Source organism: Plutella xylostella, chromosome 5 (genome assembly GCF_932276165.1).
Source record: "Plutella xylostella chromosome 5, ilPluXylo3.1, whole genome shotgun sequence".
Lineage (NCBI taxonomy): Eukaryota > Metazoa > Arthropoda > Insecta > Lepidoptera > Plutellidae > Plutella > Plutella xylostella.
This window is the reverse complement of record NC_063985.1, coordinates 8,117,607-8,139,658: the sequence shown is the minus strand read 5'-3', so window position 1 is coordinate 8,139,658 and position 22,052 is coordinate 8,117,607. Positions and strand designations below refer to the sequence as shown.

Sequence of the window (22,052 nt, the reverse complement as noted above, 5' to 3'; positions counted from 1 at the left end):
TGTGCGGCTGCTCGGGCCTACGTAGCCAGCTCCCAGAGAGTCACACGCATACGGCATAGTAAAGACAACACGAGTACAGTAACTCACAGCTCGTCTAGGCAGTTGTGCGGCTGCTCGGGCCTACGTAGCCAGCTCCCAGAGAGTCACACGCATACGGCACAGTACAGACACTATGTAGTACAGCAACTCACAGCTCGTCGGGGCAGTTGTGCGGCTGCGCGGGCCGGTAGCCGCCGCTGAGGAAGGCGCCCACATCCGCCGCGTCCAGCTCCGCCAGCGGGGGCGCGCCCAGGGTCGCCAGCTCCCAGAGAGTCACTCCCAGAGACCACTGGGTGGGAATGAGTTTTGTTAGTGTGGGGTAAAGGGTAATGTGATAGGTAGCTCCCATAGAGTAATTCCCAGAGACTACTGGGTTAATGAGACGGCTTGTGGGGGAAGAGTATAGGTAATAGGTGTTGAAAACAAGATGGTAATGGCAAGATAAAGGGGAATTTTTCAAAATCGTTGAACAAATGTTTATAGGAACGTTTTCACCTTAAGTTTTTTTAACTTAATTTTTTTGATACCCCCTATAAAAACAGTGATTACCTATAAACATAATCCATATGATGGTCCAAATACTTCTCACTTTTTAAATTATATCATGCGCGCTGCTTTATAATTCCTGGTAATAGTCATAGACCTCGTCAAACAGGAAGACCTATATCAAACAGAAAGGTGTAAAAAATAGACATAAATTCTCACCACATCAGACGCGCTAGTATACTGGCACTGCAGGATAGTCTCCGGAGCCATCCACTTGACGGGGCGGTTCTCGTTGTCCCCCAGACAGTGGTACTCCTCGGGGAACAGGTCTCGTGACAAGCCGTTGTCGGCTAGCTTCAGTCTCAACTTCTCATCAACCCTAAGAACAAAGATCAGATTTTAGAAAACTTCATGTATATGTCGCATTATAATTTAAATTGCTTTAATACGTGTTAATGACACAAAGTAACTAACTGCAGAGACACAAAGTAGATTTTTTAATAAAGATAAAACCAATACACTATCGTTTTATTTAATTCTATGTGGTAGATTTCTATTTCACTAAGTTTAATCAAGTAATATATTTATTTCACTAAACTTAATCTAGTAATATAACTATATCACTAAACTTGGTCCGTTTTATAACTATATTCCTAGTGAGATAGTAATGAATCGCTTTCGTATAACTATGTTCCGGTATATAATCATATCCCTAGGGATATAACTATATTACGGCTATAACTATCTTACTGTGACATATACACTACAATACTGCATATTTTTTACTTAAATCATAAACTTCAGTCTCAACTTCTCATCCACCCTAAGAACAAAGTTCAGATTTTACAAAACTACAGTACAATATTATTATTTTTTACTTATCATAAAAGGTGTAAACAATCTTAGCATCCGTCGTTTATTTCAGAGAAGGAGAAGCATATTGTTGATTCCGATTGGCCCAAGTACCTAAGAACATAGACTAATCACGATAGATATTTCAAATTAATAGGAGAATCAAAAAAAGAACATCAAATTGTAGGTAACAAAGGAGGACCGGGAAACGTGGGCCCTTGTCCAAAGACCAACTACGACACGACACACACGTAGATTATGTTACGTCGTTATTGGTATCAAGCATTACACCCGATTCCGCGTTGTTCTATGGTATTAAGGACCATTTTGTTTGGTCCTCCAGTTTCCAGGTAAAACTTACACACAATTCCTGGCGGCCACGTCAGCGTGTATCAGCCTCTGCACGTGAAGGTAGGAGAGCCCGCACGCCACCTGCGCGCCGAGTTCCACCAGCTCGCGCGTCGCCGGCGCCGCCTGCTGGCCCAGCCGGCATGACGTCAGGAACCTACAGGGAGTAGGAGTCAGTTGTGTAAGAAGTGGGAAAGAAAATGTAAAGTGGATAAGCGTGGTGGGATATGGTCAAAGCTGCCTTCCTAGGCAGTTATTGCACAGACCAGCGAGTTAAAGCTAAAAGACAATAGGGGTCAATATTGCATGAACTAAAAAATGTTGCGCAAAACGGATGATATTGCACAAACTATAGAAAGAAACATAAACATAAACATAAAGAGAATACATAATATAGATAAGTAATTGAGTCAACTGCAGAAAGAAAGAATATAGGATAAGGATCAGTATTGAGAAAACTTGTGAATGAAACCTACAAAGTCAGAAACCCAACAATGAGGAAAATAAAGAACATAGGGAACAACATTTTGGCTGTTTCTCGGGACATTTTATCTAGATAGAGATTCTAGAAAATTGGATAATAAACAAAAAAATCATTAAGCTACTTAAAAAAACACAACAAATTAAACACCAATAGTAAATCCATTGATGGGTAAACCTTACCTAACTAAATTGAATTTCAAACAAAACTCACCTTTTCAAATTAGAAGAGTGTGAAGCACACACATAGACTAGCAGGGGCCTTCTCGCCTCTTCCGCGCAGGCGGCGGCGGGGGCTAGCACGTTGGCGTGAGACAGGCCGCAGAGCCTCAGACCCTCCGCCACTAGGAGTGCTGCTTGCATGGCTGATGCGTTATCTGGTGTACGACCGAGGGGTTAAACATGGCTGATGCATTATCTGGTGTACGATTGAGGGGTTAAGAGCGCCTATCTCAGCTATTGGAACACCCAGGCTTGCTACTCCAGTTTACTCGGGAGCTAGGCTGGCTGAGCTGAAATCAAGGGGATATGTACAAAGGTTCCACTCGAGAGAGCCACGTACAGGATCTTCACCCCCTACCAGAATAGAATAGAATAGAATAGAGGGGAATTTGTATTGGGGGAATGAGTAAGGCCGTAAGTATACAGAAAGAAATCTAGCAGCGCTGTTTGCTTGGCTGATGCGTTATCTGGTCTACGATTGAGGGGTTAAGATGTAATGGGGTTAGTGAGTACGGCCGTATACGGAATGAAAGCTGGAAAGTTATAAGGGCTTACGTTACTATGGATATTTTGTCCGCGCTTATCAGCGCTGGTTCGGGAATGTCTGGAAAAGTAAGTGCTTATAAGTTTCCAGCTTTCTTTCTGTATACGGCCTTAGTTTGGTTAGGTATAATTATGTCACCATATTTATTATAGCTATCGCGTCTATTAGAGTCGGTTGATTCATTCAATTGAAAACCTCGTTGAATATAAGTTTATAAAAAATATATACTAAGAATCGACTGGAGCATTCTTTTTCATAGCTACATATGTTAGGTATAAATTGATGTTACCATTATAGTGTTTATATCATTTCAACACATTCGATCACTCCGATAGTGGTATTAAATGACTATTATTAACTTGATGGACTTGGGTACGACAAAAACAACTCTCTCTATTAAACTAATGGGAAATCAATAATGTCACAGTCACTAGGCCTTTCATAAAAAACGTGAAGATGTGTTTTGTGCGTATGTGAACCACTTTTATACAATACCTACTATAATTAATGGATTTTTATTCAATTTATATGAAATCCTGTATGTACTTAATTACTTATAAAAAACTATATCTGTAGGTACAAAAAACTGTAGAATAGAATAGAATAGACTGTATTTCGTAGGAATTATAGGTATACACCTATAATTCCTACGAAATATACCTAATAGTGATTGTGATGTACCTAAATAAAATTATATTTATGATATATGCTAAAAAAAAATCGGAAATGTCTGTACTTACTTACTAGATGACAGTGAGTAAATTATTGCCATGAAAAAAAATTACAAACAAGTGGAAAATATCGGTAAGATCGCCTCCGCTGTCGGTAGATTAGATACCTCTACCTACTTTATATTTAGGGTACCAGATAATAAAAAGTAGGTCTTTTACTACAGATTTTGCAAAACTTACAAGAAGAGTTCCAAAACGACACGTAGTAAGCTAATAAGATTAACCTTTATTTTTTTTTAACAATACCTGAAACAGTCTTAACCAGCACCTCCTCATACGTGTCCCCTCGCTTGAAGACTCCCTTGTAGACCCTGCCGAAGGTGCCTTCGTGGACCAGGATCTCGAGGCGGATGTTGGCTCGAGGGGCCGTCAGGTGCCGGAGTTGTTCAGCGGGATCCGTGATGCGGTCTTTTAGGGTGTTCGTCTGTTGGTCAATGGGGGTTTTAAGCTTAGTTGTAAATATTCTGCGATTACACTTCAGAGGTAGACAACAAGTCAACTTTTATGAGTCTCTTTTTTTTATTTATACATATTATGATATAGCTCATTCACACAATCTCTATAGAGTAAAAAATTAGTTTTTCTTAAAAACTGAACTTATTACCTCTGAGGTAAAGATTTGTTCAACGAGTTCAAAAAATTCGCATCTTTATTGGTCACGTAACTTTTTTACTGTAGAGAAGCAAATTTTGATACTTTGAATCTTGATCCCATTGTTGAAATTGTTGAGAATGGGCTGGGTTTTAAGCTGCTAAAGTTTTGACTGGGTCTTTGGTTTGGCAATTTTTTATTTCCCTCTGTGTCAAAGAACAATTTGGGAAAACGTTATACATATAACAACTTTTCTATGAATAAGGTGGTTAGTATTATGAGTCATACCTAATTTATTTTTCAGATTAGGCAATTATTTATTTGGGTTCAGAAACTTTGAATAACGTAGACGTAACTGCTGTTTAGTTGTCAACAAAACTCTTCATGTAAATACCGCCTTTATTGACATCAGCTTCGCAGCAGTATCACTTTCAGTTTTAATTACTAACTTTATCACTGCCGCCGCCGTATTGACGGTACAATAAAGGGAAGAGTAAGTTGGTGGAATTAAAAAGTTTAATTGAAAAAATATATTTTGTAAGTATTTAAGTACTTTTTGTGCGTGTGTTTTTGAGTGTCATCTGTAAAGTGAGTACCTACATTTTTATATGTTATTTATTTTGATAGAATTAAAATTATGTCAATTTATTTAATTATATGCACTTTATTTCACACAAATAACAAACATATTAAAACACAAATAAATTGCATACAAAGGCGCACTTATTGTCAAAGACAAATATCTTCCAGCCAACCTTCGATTTGTGGAGTTAATTTGGCAATAGTAATTAATGGCTAGCGGACGCTGCACTATACATAAGAAAACGATAGCTTTCATAAACCCACAGTCGGCATACTGTTCGTCCGCCGTTTCGACTGTCCGAAGAGTGAGTTGGAGCAAGTTTAGTTGTTAATTGTGCAATTTTAGTTAAATAAATAAATAAATAAATAAATAAATAAGTTGAGATGGAGGCAGGTGAAGGCGGCATAATTGCATTGTGCGGGCCGAGGGCGGGCGGCGCGGGCGTAGGGCGGGCGGCGGCCGGCGATATTGTTAATCGAGTTGGCTGTATAGGTGCTACGTTCGATGTTCCGTTCCTAATTGCACTTGTTTGCGCCAGAAATGCAATTGGTTTTGTTGCGGGTCGCAGTGTGTTGGCGAGATTGTTGGCTATTATTATTTGTTGTAGCAGTTTAGTTGCTAGCTGGCTTCAGAAGTTAAATACACTATCTTCAAGTGCCATATCTAACACTTATAAAAATAAGCACTCAGCAAAAAATACTCAGCACTTGAGATTTTTATTACATAAATTTCATTCGTTGAAAGCGACGCGGACTGCAATCCTCCGCACACAGCAGAGTTCTCTTGTTTTTTCCTTTTACTTTTTATTTCATTACCTGGGCATCTCACTGACGGCACTATTCTTTCGCCATTACCAGGTCTTTGTGCATTCGGAGGGGATGAATATTGTGAATAAAATGAGTGCTTTACCTCATTAAGGATCCAATTTAAGACGGTTTCCGTCTTCCCCTTCAGGTGATACAAACGTAACACAATTAGTGATCTACAAGGCGCGAGTATCGGGCTTGGCGGGGGGCCAAGTTTTTAATTTGTCCCACCCTTTTGTGAAGGAATTTTAACGCCCCGCCGAGTTTCTTAGCGCATGAAATATGAATTAGCGCTATTTAGTAAGTAACAGGTTGGGGGATCTTTATGAATTTTCGTCGGGATTTTAGTGATATTGCGGTCGTGGGTTCTTATTAAAATTCCTACGAATTACTTTTAAATTTATTTTTCATAAATTACCTGAGAAACGTGTGTCAGGTTAGAGGCTGCGTAGTAGGAGACCCTGGACTCTGGCTTGGCGTAGACGTGTTCGCCGATGTGCGTGGTGGCGTACGGCGACGGTGATCTTCGACTGCCTGTGGTGGTAAAAACTTGAGCTGTGATATGAGAAAGTCACAATGTTTTTGTTAAAATACGGTTTCGATAGACATGTTCTAATATCAACTAGCACTAGGAAGATAAAAAAAAACTGAGACAAAAGAAGATAATTATTATCTCTACGCCAATTAACTAAGAACATTAATATGGATAAAATTTAGCTGCGGAAAAAATACGTGAGTACTCTATGATTAATGTTCCGTGAAGACAAAAGACCTACATTTTCGTACAGTTGCGAAAAAAAGCTTTATTTTTCTTAAGAGTAATTATGCTATGACTTTATTCACAGACAGTGCAGGTATTTTTACAGGCGACGCGCTGAGTTATTCTTGCAAGTTTTTTAACTACTTCTCTTGGAATATTTAAAATTCCCCGCTGGTGCTACAAAATGTTTCTAACTTGGTCTGCACCTAGCTATTATGTGAATTCTAGAAAAACAAGCTTTTAAACTAGAACAAGAAACTTTATTGGTATAATTTTGTCGTGGAATATTCAAATTAAAGCCCTTAAAATTATTTTATTATGATATAAGTCTTAGAAATAAGACTTAACATTCAGTTATTTTTTTCCATTACTCATAGAAAAAAAAACACGGAAAAGTTGCAAGCTTCTGTAGACAAGCTATTATCAACCGCATGACTTGATGTTCACTATTCGATAGTAATAATAGTTGTTACAACGTCCAGAAATGTTCAATAGTTCGTCTTCGAACGTTCGAGTTTCTCGACGAATATTTAAATTTCTGAACAGTTTGCATTTGAAATGGGTGACTGGCTGAATGGGAACTTCAACAAAACAGAATGGAACCCAATGATTTTCATCAACAACCTACATATGAAAATGTTATACAGACATTACAGACCTATGAACCTCAGTTCCTTAGTAAATATTCTCGTTTAAACCATTTTTGCCCGTCTGGTAGTCATTGTAACATCGTTATTTTGAGAGTTAGACCGATGTTTATGGATTGATTTAAGTAATTTGAAACGAAGCATTTATCTATACTATACTACTTATTACAAATCTATATAATCCATTCAAGTATCTACCTCCATCTATAATAGCTTTATACTTGGTTTTTTTTTGGAAAATACTCTACTCACGAGCAATGAAAACATTTTAGTGACTTAAGTAAAGTCAATGGCAGGTGGAACTTTTTTATTGCTCGCAAGTATACCTACATTTTACAAAACCGCTTACCGAAAGGGAACTTGTGCAAGCTGGCGATGGTGGCGTAGGACCCGGTGGAGCTGGGCGGCCGGCCCATCGTGTCCAACCGAAGCAGCACGTTCTGGTGACTGCCGTACGCCGCCGTGGTGTACGACGTACTGTGGAGACACTACTGGTTAGAGTTGTAGAAGAATTGTACAGAAAGTTCCAAGGGGGTCACTTTCTTAATTTAATTCTCGTTCGCTGGTTTGTCACAGCAAACGAGAATTATCACGCAATTCGTACGCTTAATGCATAATTTGCTAGTTCGTCGATTTGAGAGTGACCCCCGGGTTACTCCTATACGCCGCCATGGTGTTCGACGTACTAGGCGGACACTTCTGGTTAGAGTTATACACCAAATAGTTGGTACAGAAGACCTAGGACGAGGCGCAAGACGCGCACGCCAAGACGTGATAGTTTTGCGTCGCGCTCATTTGCATCAGGCGGCTTAGAGAGCGAGTGCGGCGCAAGACTTTTGTCACGTCTTGACCTGCTCGTCTGGTCGTCTGTGCTAGGCCTTCTGAAAGGTCCAGGAAGTCAGTGTGCTTCCAAACACAAGGTAAAGACTTCTGTGATCTTTGGGAGCAGTGGATTATTGCTGCTGATGGTGATTGCTGCTAATGTAAAAAAAAATGGGAAGTGTCCTCGGTGTATCAGCAATTTCCTTTTTTTCATGAAGACATGGCTATAGGAATTCCACATAAAAAGTGAGTGCCGGAAAATCTAAACGCAAACCGTCTTTATAATAACGCTATAAATTCCGAAATAATGCGGCAATTTCATCAGTTTGAAAGTTGACCCGAGCTTATGTGGTGTACCCTCGTCTTTAGCCGTCAATATTGATAGATGACGCGGTGTGCCTCCACCCTTATCGACAAACAATAAATGTACTGCCCATTCATTTTATTACTGACCCCTAGCCAAAGCGACGGCTAAGCAAAACTAGGATTTCATACTTTCATATAAGAGCCTAGATATGGTTTGTCTACTGTAGAGTACACACGGGTTTATGTGAATAGAGAGTACAGCCATGTGCATTAATTGTCTATGGGTCGCCATTGTTTTTATTGGATGCTATCAATTTTGAATAGCGAATGATTTGGAAGTGTTTTTGTTGCAGGGTTGAAGGGCTATAAATTACGTTATATTGTTGATTCTTGTGTGACATAGAATGATGTTAGGACTTTGACTGCTTTTATTTTACTGAAATCCTACAAATACAAAAGGTGACTCGCGATTATTATGGGGTCACTTCTTGAAGAAGAACCAACGTATGTAATTTATGTGTAGCAGTCTAGCAGTATACTATTACTACTAATTCTTTGGACTAATATTAATAATAATAATAATAATTCTTCGGGTCATAAGGGGTTAAATTGCCAAACATAGGATAGGGTCTAAATGGAAAAATTCTTGCGCAAGCCTGCAGGCTACATAAACCGCGATGGTTGTTCGTTATCGAGACAAAGGGCCTGGAATTTCTTAAATCAGATAACCCGTAGCGACAACATTGTGGGGAAAGTACTACGCATTCCTCAGAAACAAACACTAGCTGGTTTTTTTTCTGTTACGTGTATGTAGAAAAATCTGCTGAACATTGAAAATCGAAGGGCAATGAAAAAGTTGCAGTGACATTGGAACTTACCTAGTTGGTGGATTTTACATAACGTGTGTGAAGTTTATAATTATTATTACATAATTACGTACCTAGTTTTTAGACTCTTTATTATCACGATCATAAATGTCCGTAATTTTCATCTCAGTTGAAATGTATTAACGGATATTAATCATACTTTATACATCATTAGAGGTGTAACAGTATAACCTTAAAATACAAAAATATTAAAAATTATAAATAAAACAGAATTGGAATCTTGATTAACTTTCTTGGATATAGGCCCTTAATGAAGTTGAAAAGTGTGATAATTATGTTTGAGAGGGGCCCTAACAAATTTACCTCTTGTTTGGAATAAGACGAAAAGTTTTAATTGTAAATAACGATGAGAATTTTCTTTGGGAAGTAGATAGGTAGACATTTGGTATTATTTATAAACATCCTTACCTTATTATCTTAAAAAACATACTCAATTGATTTTCGGTAAATACCTATGATTTCTTTTCCTGAAAAAAAAATCCATCAGAAAGTCAAGGCCTTGTCCACCACGCTGGTGGCGCTCCAAAGTGACACTGAGCAAGCTTGTGCTGACCGAATTGTCGGGTAAGCGGTCAACCACACTGTAAGATGTTTTCAAGCTGCCCAAAGGCCTCTGACTAGGCTTAACGACTGCTGCCGATACAGCATCCGGTACCCATGGCTTAATACCGTCTGAAGAACAGAAGCGCCCGTTTTCTGGGCCACTTGAAATTGGTCAACCATTGAATCAGGGACCCTGCGATATAATTATGTTGCTTAACATCAATGATCGGATCTGGTCTTATCTGATCACTGAGGCTAACTGGACACGGGTTTTTACCAAATGAACAAACATAGATGCACAATAAACTTACTGTATAGAATCATGATGCCTCGCCTTGTTCCCTCGTCGGTACAGCGTGCCGGCCGCCGCCGCCGCCGCCAGCAGCGCCAGCGCCGCCGCCGCGCAGCCCCCGGCAGCGAAGAGGACCCCGCTTGAGGACCGTGTGACGTCACCGGCAAGGCGGGCTGTCTCGTTGTGGGATACCACTGTTGATAGACCTGCGGCAGGGAAGGAATCTTAATTTGCAGTGCCCAACATGCTGGGTCCAAAACGGGTGCGTATTGCGACGTATAAAAACGAAATGTATAATTTCACATTAATAACGTTCACAACATATAAAATGAACGTTACGTATAACAACAAAATCTATATTTTCATAAGGTATAAGATTCAATTGGTATATCGTACATTTCATATAATATCAAAATAACTAACACTCACGAGGACTAATATCGATTCGTATAACATACATTACGTACTTATATCAATTAAAATATATACTATAATTTTGTATAAAGTTCTTCTCATATCGCATAATCTGTGTTTAATTACCCAACGCCGTCAAACCCCCTAGCACCAAAACCTAAAGATAGGTGCGACGACGAGCAAAGCGAGGAGGAGCGTGTTAGGTGCACATGTTCGTCGAAACCAAAGCGGAGCGCAGCGAAGCGGAGCGGAGCGTCTCCCAACATAGCTTCAATAATAATAATGCTGTGAAAATCCCTAGTACCAAAACCTAAAGATAGGTGCGACGACGAGCATAGCGAGGAGGAGCGTGTTAGGTGCACATGTTCGTCGAAACCAAAGCGGAGCGCAGCGAAGCGGAGCGGAGCGTCTCCCAACATAGCTTCAATAATAATATATTTTTTTGTTCATTATACATAATGTTATTATATACGGTGAACAATATATGTTATAAACGTTATATATTTTAATCGATATATCAATTGAAATTATACTTTTTAAACGTTATTCTTTACAAAATTATGTATTTAGTAATTATGCCTTTCGTTTGTTATGCACAGTGATCGTTATACTTAATAAATTTATATCATATGGGCGTATACCTTGTGAATGTTATACCATGCGTTTTTATACCTCGTATTACTTACCCGTCCAAAACACCTGTAAAACTTATAGATGCTATAAACAGTAAACGATCGACTATAGAGTATTGGAGAGTTAGAATGATATGGTTTTACTGGAGGGTAGTTTTAGCTTTACAAAATATGAATTAAAGGGAGCTGGTCATGTGAACTATGATCTTGTTCAAGTAAATTTCAACAGGCCACAGCCGTGCTTCATAAATGTATTCCTAACTAACTATTGGCTGTCTTATTTTCGTGTGGATCCGTGGCCAGCTAAAGCTTCAAAATAAATGGAATGGTACGGTGACTTAATCAATAGCTTTCTTGTCTACGTTGATGAAAATTGGTTTAGCCGTTCTAAAGTTATGCGCTCATTTATCGTCACTGTCGGGGTTTTCAATTCGGTAAAATTGTATTAACGTTTAAGCGATAAAGCTCGGTGTATCTTAGAAGAAAGTAAAACAAGCGAGAGATTCCGAATATCGGAATCACCCTCGTGGTATCAGCTCTGTACCTAATTTATCGCATAAATCTTGTGGTGTTGAACAACGTCTTAAATTCATAATTAGATTTATGTACTATGTTTCACGAATATAAAAATAAGTTTTTAGATTATAATTTATAAATTTTATCAAAGGTTACTTTGTGGTTAGTATAAGATTATTCAGTATTACTTATGATATTATGATACTCAGTACGAATTGAATAATTTGGAATCTCAATTTAATTATAGTGCCACAATCTTATCTGTTCCGGTGGCGACGTCGCTGTCATGTAATCCAGTGATGCCATCGATGAAATTTTGCCTATTTCTGGTTTAAACGACAATGCATTTCTGCTATTACCTATTATTATAATTTTAAACCAGAAATAGGCAAAATTTAATACATTCATAAGTATAGATAAATCAAAATATAGGGTCGATAGTAAATGAAAGTGGATATAAACGACATCTGTTGTATGGAAAATTTGTCCACGGCGAACAGAAATAAAATTGGTTCTGATTATGTTCTGCTTCTGATATAGGAGATTAAATCTAGATTACAATGGTATAGGTAATATATTTATGTGGGTCGTGAGAATAACGAGATAGATAGATTTAAAAAAAACTATTAATTAAGTATTATTTTTGAACACTTTATTTTACATTTTCTAAAGTGACAAGAAACAAAAGCAAACAATTAAAAGAAATTCAGACAGTGTGCAAAGGCTAATTCATCATCATCATCATCATCATCTCGACCCATCACGTCCCCACTGGTGGGGCACGGGTCTCCTTCCAAAGGCTAATTGCTAAAAAGCAATTTCTTTCAGCCAACTCTTGATAAGTTGGGAAAACAATGACATGTCATAAATCATCATTATTTCGTCTAAAATCGCTGCAGGTGCGCGAAATTCTTCTTGGTATATTGCCTAAGATTTAAAGTATCATGTCACGTCCTCACACCTGTAACCAAAGAAAAATAAAGATTATATACTTTTCATCACGAGTACCACGACCCTTCCCGTCCCCACTGCTGGGGCATGGGCCTCTCGGGAAAATATTTCATAAAATTACATGGAGTATATATGGGTAAAATTATTCGTCATATTTGGCAACACTAACCTGTAGCCGCTGCAACTCGTTCTTCCAATTTTTCAAACGGAATTAAAGGCGCCTGAATACGTTATTCTTCCTGCATAAAAGCCAATATATATAGTACTACTTTTCTTGCATCACATTACAGCGTTTTTGGCAGTATTTCACCCAGAAAATCACAAAACAAATTAAATAACGTAGCGTCAGCTTCTTCGCAGAAAATGACAACTCAAATAACGCACAGAGTATGAAATGACGTTTGACAATGACGTCTCGTTGTTGCACATTTTGACCACCGGAACAGATAAGATTGTGGCACTATACATTAAAATTTATGAGTCCATTGATATTTTAAAGGAGGTTTATTTTTCTTGATCCAAACTCATTTTTAAATCTTCACAGCCGGATATTAGAAAAAAGTAAGTAGCAATTAATGAACAAATTGTGGCAGAGTTTTGCCTTAACTATAAATCCACATATTATTATTATGAGTTTTATTTGAATTCTAAGGTTACGTTTAGGATACCTTCATTTTATTTAAATATAATATTATTAGGTAGGTATGTCCTTAACAAAACAGCTTGTTTTTCGCTAACGGTACTTAGTACAAAACTCAATATTGGGGTGAGGCCTACAAACCTTGACCGTGTTTTAAACTGTTAATTTTCGCTAGTCACGCAAGACCGTTAGAAACTTTCACGTACCTAAGTAAACGTTGTAAAAGGTAAATAACCTGGAATCTTCTTCTTAGTGTATGGAGGCTCCTATTGTGAACTTTTATGACTTTAATTTAATAATTATTTTATCCAGGGCTAGCAGCACGGGGCGCATTTAAGACGTGACATAAGTTTTGAGATGACTCAAGAGAGAGCGCGAAGGAGAACTTTTGTCATGTCTTAAATGCGCCCCGTACTAACCCTTCAGGTATATCCGTTGTATAAACACTCTGAACTCATGCAATGACACTTCCTACAATATAGCAATTTAATTTTTTAACCCGCCTGAATACATTTCCTGTAACCACGCGGTTCACTTCGATTGATTTGCAAACTGCCAAGTTACCCGTCCCCCAGCTGCAAATCATTTTACTACAGCCAATAAAATGGCAGTAAATTCGTATAAAGTGTTATGATATTCACCAAGTTTCCTTACACAAACACTTTCAGCAGCAATAATAATAAAAATAAATTTCGCTCACAATCGGAGTGAGTAAATCATTTCTACACTGTCTTTATTAGCATGACTCCCCCAGGAGAAAGTTTGTATGGCTAGAATAGGTGAGGGTATGTAAAGCACCCTTTTCGTAGAAAAAATATTATTTTCCGAATTGTTACTGAAATTCTGTACTGAATCAGTTATTACCTATGGGATGTAATATTATTTTTATAATTATAACGTATAAGTACATAATTATAATGCACAGAACATACCAGAATTAGTTTATATTATCCCTGGATTTGGTATTATTAATTAATCTCAATCTAAATCATATGACTCTGTTCATATGTTCTAATCATATGATTCTAAAGTATTCCATATCGTTTGATCCAGCAAATTCTACATACGAATGATGCAATTTTTATATCACAAGCGATGTCGTATTTCTGAGAAATGTTGTCTGGGCAACAGGATATTCTGAGGGGAATGAAGACACATCGCGGGCGCCCCCGGCGGCGAACAGAACAAATTTACAACGAATATTGAGCTCCCCTCTACGCCTTTTTAATGTGTTTACAATGTTGGTGTGCTGAGACGCAGTAGGTTTTGTTGCGAAAGGAAATTGGGGCGGTATTTCGCGGTTCTGTAATGATGGAGTTTTGTTTCATCACACCGAATAGAAAATGTTTGTGAGTAATTGCTAATTAGTGTAGCTCACCAAGATTTTTTAATGATGTAAGCTATTTTTTGTGTGAAATAAATTTTGTAATTAGGTATGTACTGTATATATAAAATTTTATACAATTTAATAACAGTCATATTTTCCCATAATATTATACTAGGAAGTGTTTGAGCTTCATTTCTAATAACAAAGAGGCTCTCAGGCGACAGACCGTTTCCATCCCCCAATCGAACGTCGTATTTGAGCTCTTTCAATAGCTAATCTAATCCCATCCCTCCGCCGCGCTCTTAAAATGGAGGCTTTTGTAAAATCGCCGCCGGCAAAGAAAGCAAATTTTCAACGGATATGAGGACAGGACCCCCCTAGCCTCCTTTAATGTGTTTACATAGCTGTATCGATTGTTCCATTGTGCCTTTTATTTGACTTGTAAATTTGATGTACTCAAGACGATGTTGTTTGAGATTGATGTTCATTATTTTCCTTTGTATAATTTGTGGTGAATTGGCTGGATTTCATAAATAATGTTTTGTGTGGGCGTTACTTATTTCATGGTTACATTACTTCCCATGATGAGAGATCCACGTCATTGTTTGATGTGGTCATGTCGCCTAACATCCGATCATAGCAAATCAAAATCGAAATACCTAAATAACTTACGGAGACATATATAAACCCCTGTTATCCCCTCGGCTGTCGACCAACCTTTATAAGGTGGGCAAAAATAGTGCATTGCATACAGAATTTCCGTCACTATACCCTGCACGTGTTTGCCATTTCATTTCCATGCATGAAAAAACTCTCTGTTTTCTTCTGTCATCTGCATAGATTTTCTGTCAAAACTTTCTTAATGGCTTCCACAGTTCTGCTACATGTGCGCTACATGAAAACGTGTACTTTTATAGTTTATGCATACTATCAAACCATACAGTACCTAACAAGGCTTTATTTTTATTTGATCTTTATTGTGCCTTACTGCGTTTATTTATACACAATTATAAATGCATTATTAAGTATACATTGTTTACATTTGCATCTAATGTTAAATAAGTGAAAATAACTTAAAATAAATTTTAAAACTTTGAAATCACCAACCAAAAACATATTTTTACGAGAACAACTTCAGTCCCCCGAACAAACCTTTCAAGCAGATCTTGTTCCTCTTGAAGTTGAGCCTGACGTCGCGGGAGGCGCGGTCCGGGGCCGAGATGTTGAGCTGCATGCTCACCAGGATCTCCGCGCTGCGGCTGCCGGTGCACGGCAGGCGGACCCTGTGGGGAAGGTTGACCTTTAGGGTGACATGCACCAAAGTGTTAAATCTGGATTTTATGTCTAATCTCGACTTATGAAACGTCAGTCCATATAAATTTATTGCATACCTAAATCGAGATTTAATATGTTGGTGCAAGTGGCCCTTAGTGTATTTTTTTAAGTTTATAATGCACTCGCGAGCAATGAAAAAGTTCCACCTGCCATTAACGTTCCATATGTCACTAGAACTTTGATTGCTCGTCAGTGTATTTTACACGGACTTTGGAGCCGAGTTTTAAGGGCATATTATAAGATGTTGAGCTCATGGTCACCATAATCTATGCGCTAAGGTTGCTGGTGCAAGGTAGACGGACCCTGTGGGAATGTGGACTTTAGTGGATTTGTTTTTAAAGTTTTAATATTTAACACAGGCATAGTATAATACGATGAGTTGCATGTGGTTGTATGGTGACCAGGATCTCCGCGCTGCGGCTGCCGGTGCACGGCAGGCGGACCCTGCGGGGATGTGGAGCTTAGTATACAGGTTGATGCAAAAATAGTATAGTTATGGTTAGGCGAAAAGGGGTGGCTCTGACGTTAGTTGGACAAAAGTATTTGTAAGTGATCAGTTTCCCGGGTCAATCGACTGTTTATGAATAATTTCAGACTTTACTATCCTCAAGAGTTAACTTAAAGCTCTCCCGACGCGTCCCTTATTTGGAAGCGCGCTTCAAGGTTCCGTATCATCATTATTGTGAACTATATACTTACCCCCTTATTCATAGAAAAGTTACAATACGTTTTAACTAATAAACTGTTTTGTCCCTCTCTGTCAAAGAACAAATTGTTCTTTGTCGGAGAGGGACAAAACAGTTTATTAGTTAAAACGTATTGTAACTTTTATATGAATAAGGGGGTAAGTATATTAGATTAGTCTTTGTCTTTCTTAGTATTAATTATTGTATTTTTGTTGGTATTGTAGACTTGGTTTTTTATAAAATGATATTCTCCTATTCTATTCTATACTTTCGGCGCCTCACCTGAAGGTCTGCAGCGTGGTGGGCACATAGCCTCGCTCGGAGATGTTCACCTGGGGGGGCAGCATGGCGCCGCGGCTCTCGTAGTCTATGTCCATCACGTACGGCAACTGTAAGAGATGTGCGACTGTGAGCTGTTGTGTGTACAGTGCAGATTTGCAGAGCTTATGGGTATAGTGGGTAAATGATTCCATACAAGGTACTTTGTTGCAAATTTTACGTGTTTTCGATATTTTTTTAAGTTCTGTTGAGTATGTAAATATACTTTACAGCAGGAGCATCGTTGTTTACATATAATGTGACCGTAAATGCGACTAGGAATGGCGACATTCCTAAAACGAGAGTCTATTTTACCAATCCTATGATGTGTTTATTTTACGAATATATATACGAATGTATATTCCGGAAACCCGACATCAATCGGAATCCTCTTTATAACTCAAACGATAGAGCTCCTTTTTCAACAGTCAGACAACACCAAAAAATTCAATACGGTTCTTATCCTTAATCCAGCCTTTTGTTTTCGAAAATTAAATCTCTTTGACACCGAATAGGGCGTCGAGTGGGAGCCTGCCCGGTTTGTACCGTATGGTTGACCCTTAGTTTGAATTATTAATAATCCAAAACAAATGTTGCACAAAAAATATGGTCAGTTTTTTTATGCACTACATGACATGTTGATATTTTTATTATGTGTACTGTGTTTATTTATGTCAATCGTAATCCACTAATGGAAACTTTGACATAGGTCTGCATCGTTGAATTCTCTTGGGGCACACCATACGGGGTTATAGATGGTACTATTGGATAAGTTTATATGTAGAGCTGTGGTGGTGTCACGAAAGACACCTCTCCAAAGATCACGGGTTTCGAAAGGTAGTGGGTTCAAATCCTGCAATGTCCAATAATTTTTTTAGAAATAAGAAATTTAAGTAAAATTTATTCCACGTACATAATGTGCCGTGTATTTTATATATTTTAAATGCTATAAAATAAAAAAAAGTCATTCAAGTCTTAATTTTGATCACATCTCGCGTCGCGTATGTATTTAGGAAAATTTTTACGTTTTGCAGTCAAGTGGTCCACTCATGAAGACCCAATGAGACTGGGCTGATGAACAAAGCGGCATCGTACTTAATTGGAACGAGTATTTACGAAACGGGAAAACATTGAAACATGCGCAAAGTTGAAATTAAACTGTTGATTGTGTACGATTCAATTATCACGAGGAAAACTTCAGCTTTTATTTACTAAATGAGTGTTTGATCATAGTGATTGTAGTTATTAATATCGAGACTTCGCCAGGGCAGTAGGACACATAATAAGTATACAATATAGGTAATATATAATATAAACACAGGTTATATGCACATCATTGTGTGTAGTGAACGAATTGTGCTATTAGTAGGTATTTAGTAGAGGTGCATTGCTGGGTTTTTTGTATTTTTTTTTCCTTTTAAACTTTTAATCTATCATACATACCCGCAACCCAAGTAACATTTCATTCGAGCTTAGGTTGTAAGAAATGCCTTTAGGTTTTATAAGGGTTGTGAAAAGGTTAATGCTTTGCTATCTGGTCATATTGAGTATTTGAGAATGATTACTAAGTCCTAAAACTAATTGTTTATTAATACAACCTTGTAGCTGCTGATAAGAGTTTATATTAACGTTATTTTAACATGTATTTCAGGAGCATAAAGTTCTAGGATCTTATAGTTGTCGTAGACTCCTGATTTACTTCTAGAAAAGCTAGCATTAATGCTAAAGTGAGAGCTTAAGGTTAAATTTTTAACCTTGATACAACCATAAAGTTATGGAATATTTAAATTACTTATAAGTATTTTTTAAAACCTATCTTAAACCTTTAGGTTGATAAGAGTTGTCTAGGCAAACAAATTAGGACTACTTGGTGAAAACCAAAAGCATTAAGCACTGGCTATGAGCTAAAGGCATGATTTAAGTCCTACAAGAATATTTTAAAGCTTTAGAGGCATCCTCAAAATATGTTTAATGCTTTTTAGTAATTTCCTAACGGCCGCCATATTTTTTCACTGAAATAAAAAAAAAACTTACCAAAAAGATACATTTTAATTAATAAGGGAAAATTCAGTAGCGTTTCCTATACTATTCCAAATATATGTTTTTTTAATATAGACAGTACTTTTATTTCTAATATAAATTTACACCAAACATAAAATTTTATCTATTTTTTTTAATTAAAATATCTTCAAATTTATCATTTACAAAAGGCCCGTCACTTATACAGAACTATTATCCGAAAGTATCACAATAAAGTGCTAGTCGCACAAGGTTTTCATATTTCCTGACTTCAGCCTAACTACTTACTATATTTTGTATTAATACAACACTTACAAGTTAGCCATTTTGAGTCTTGGAAAGTGTCAGGTAATGGCGCCATTTATTATAATTATTATAAAATCTTACACAGAAACATTTTAAGACCCGAGAGTCCTGGAAAGGCTTTACAAATATCCATCAAATGTGTTTCAAGTTATAGTAGAGTTACATCCAGGACTAATTTAGAACTTAAAAGCTGTCTTCCAAGGTTATGTTAACGTTAAATTAAGGTTGTGAAGGTTTTATTTAGGTTCTGTGTAAGTTGTTCAAAAGGTTCTGGGTTTGAGCTATAGGTTTTGCTGTAGCTCTCAGAAAGGTTCTAAAACGTGGGCCCTTTTCGCACTCAGGAGGTTAATATAAGGTTATCGAGCCTTCTAAGTCTCACGAGTTGATTTCCATACAAAGGTTCTAGAACCTTTTCAAAACCTTTTTAAAACCAAAAATGTTACTTGGGAATGTACTTAGGATGTAGAAGTCTAAGGTTGTGTCCGCCAGAAAAGGTATTTTTTTTGCATCCGTTATATAAATTTCTACATAATAGGTACTGGATATTGGGAAGTACATCGAAGAGGGCAGTTTTGAGAAATGTACATTAAAACGGAAGTTATTATTTTTTTTCAATTGGCGGCGCTAGTGTACCTTTGGTTTACCTTATTTTATCAAGAACTCACCGGTTTCCGTCCCAGCGACTGCCACATGAACTCGAGGTCGGCGATGTGCGCCGGCACCGGCACGATGAAGCCGGTCGCGTACGTGTTCACCACCCCCTCCCGGACGTAGTACAACTCCGCGTCCAGACCTGGAACAATAGGGGGGAGTTGAAGAATTTTAGGTGATGTTTGAGGTAAGACATACAGAAGTATAACGTAGGATGGGTGACGACTTGCGAAAGGTGGCTGGTTATGATTGGATGCGGAAAGCTAAAGATCGCATCAAGTGGCCTTGCCACGAGGACACCCACAGTTGCCTTGGGAGAGGCCTACGTCCAGCAGTGGACTGCTATAGGCTGATGATGATGATGATACAGAAGTATGCTCACGACTGTAAATACTGTAATGTTCGAAGGGTGAGAGGTCACTCGCATCTCACTTGCTTTTGGCTGTACATTAATTTGTAATCACGTCATAGGTTGCGGTTCGAGGTAGGTACCTAAGATGAATTATGGAAAAAATAATTCACGAGTGACATTAATCCTGAATGGATTGCCCAAGAGACTATTAGGTAATTACTACTCAATAGGAAAGGTAATGATAAAATACAACGCATTTTCACTTTATTTTCTTAATCAGATTCAAATCTAATTCCAAGAAAATTCCCTCCACGTAGTCCGTTATATTCGCACTATTCAAAAAAAGAATATGATTATTCTAATTTCGAACTTCCGTCCAAACGATTGGTCGTCGAGTGCAAGTGACTGGGGGTGATGCGGGTTTGATTCCCGGAGGGCACAGACGAATTATCTAACTTACTCTATTTGCTTAGCCGAAAAAGTGTGCGTTGTGTTGTCCGACTGTTTAATCTTGTGGTGTTATGTTATACCTATTTAGAAGAAAAAAATCAGGTCGGTGCATATTTTAGTTTTGAAAGATTGTAGAATCAAAGTAAGTACCTATTTACACACTAACGGTTTACATTCACATAGAATTAAAGTAACAGAAAGTTCTGAACAAAAAAAAAAAACTACGGGTACTTACAGTAAACGCACTTAAAAATTCCATACCAATGAAAAATATTTAAAAACATCAAGGGAAAAACATTCGAATCCCGGCGTTTCACAGACCGCAAAATTCATCAAGAATTTAAATCAAAATGCATTCCACAAAAAACGGATATAAAAGGATCAGGATCATTCAATCAGCGTACATTTGGAGGCGGCAAAGCGAACGCCACTGTGCAACCGGCTGAATATGAAGTGGCACTTTGCACAATTGATGAATCACTACCCTCTGTAGGTATGTGCTTTGAACATCCTGTAGACTGTCGCTGCGCCCTCTATGCGTTGTTAGGATGCAATTAGTACAGTTTGACGGCGCCAGGGTCTCGAATAGTCAGTGGATGCAGTTAGGTAAATTGCCACAGCAATGACGGTGTCGAGAGTTGGTTAATTCCAATATAAGTCGAACCTTATAGTTTGATACGAATATGGTAAGAATATGAACAAGTAAAATGGGTAAGTATTACATAATAGATCAAAAGCTAAATGTGGAAAATAAGCTCGCATTGTATTTACCTATGTCTAATATGCCTATCGCTACACAACTACAACAAGTATACTTGCCAACCTGCACTAAAACCCATAATATTCTAAGGGACATCTCAAAATAGACTCTAATATGAACCAATTAAAACAACTACTTACATGGATATTACTGCAGACGACATACACCTTTGAAACCGTCTTAATTACCGTTTACTTAAAGACGGAATTACATCGCAGGTCCATTATTATTGCAGTAAACCTAATGACAATACGTGTAGAGCTTCCGGCTATTACTTTGTATTAATAACTCAAAGACAGATAATGTGTTCCGCTTTGTAAGAAGCGTGGTTAATTTGCAAAGGGTTTGTGGGTTCTTTGTCTGTGAACTAAGTCTTGTTATTGTACTGTTATTATTGTGCACCGAAGTAGGAAATAGATTTAAAACTTAGCGGGACATACTATACAAAGTTATGCCTATTGCAGATAAATAACATAATAAAATTGTAATATCAACATAAGAGTAATATACATACAAACAAACATAAACAATAGTTAGGTAGTGTTAGTCTCATTAATAGAGCCATTTAGATAATACAGCGGTGCTAGTTGACCCACAAACTTTATTTACAGTAACCACGTAGGGTAATTTAACAATTTTGGCACAAATTTTAGGCTCGTAAATAGCACAGAGGGAACACGGCTACGCACTCGGATTTCTCAGTTTAATGAGCCATTATGGGCAAAATGGGCAAATGATACTGCGAAAGTGCCCATA

The 22,052-nt window shown here is 37.8% G+C and overlaps 1 protein-coding gene across 2 annotated transcripts in view; it reads right to left on the bottom strand.

Annotated features, from left to right (window-relative positions):
* The window catches only part of LOC105388361 (tyrosine-protein kinase Dnt), a 38,936-nt gene that overhangs the window by 3,972 nt on the left and 12,912 nt on the right, over positions 1-22,052 (bottom strand). Inside the window, exons 2-12 of one of the 2 annotated variants that reach the window (XM_038112718.2) lie at positions 19,749-19,876; positions 16,723-16,829; positions 15,572-15,702; positions 9,959-10,145; positions 7,439-7,566; positions 6,101-6,237; positions 3,949-4,126; positions 2,420-2,582; positions 1,739-1,882; positions 745-904; positions 192-328 (exon numbers count right to left, since the gene is read on the bottom strand). In XM_038112718.2, coding sequence (XP_037968646.2) covers positions 192-328; positions 745-904; positions 1,739-1,882; positions 2,420-2,582; positions 3,949-4,126; positions 6,101-6,237; positions 7,439-7,566; positions 9,959-10,145; positions 15,572-15,702; positions 16,723-16,829; positions 19,749-19,876 — 1,600 coding nt within the window. The remainder of the gene's footprint in view (positions 1-191; positions 329-744; positions 905-1,738; positions 1,883-2,419; positions 2,583-3,948; positions 4,127-6,100; positions 6,238-7,438; positions 7,567-9,958; positions 10,146-15,571; positions 15,703-16,722; positions 16,830-19,748; positions 19,877-22,052) is intronic. The other variant, XM_038112719.2, reaches the window with a different exon arrangement.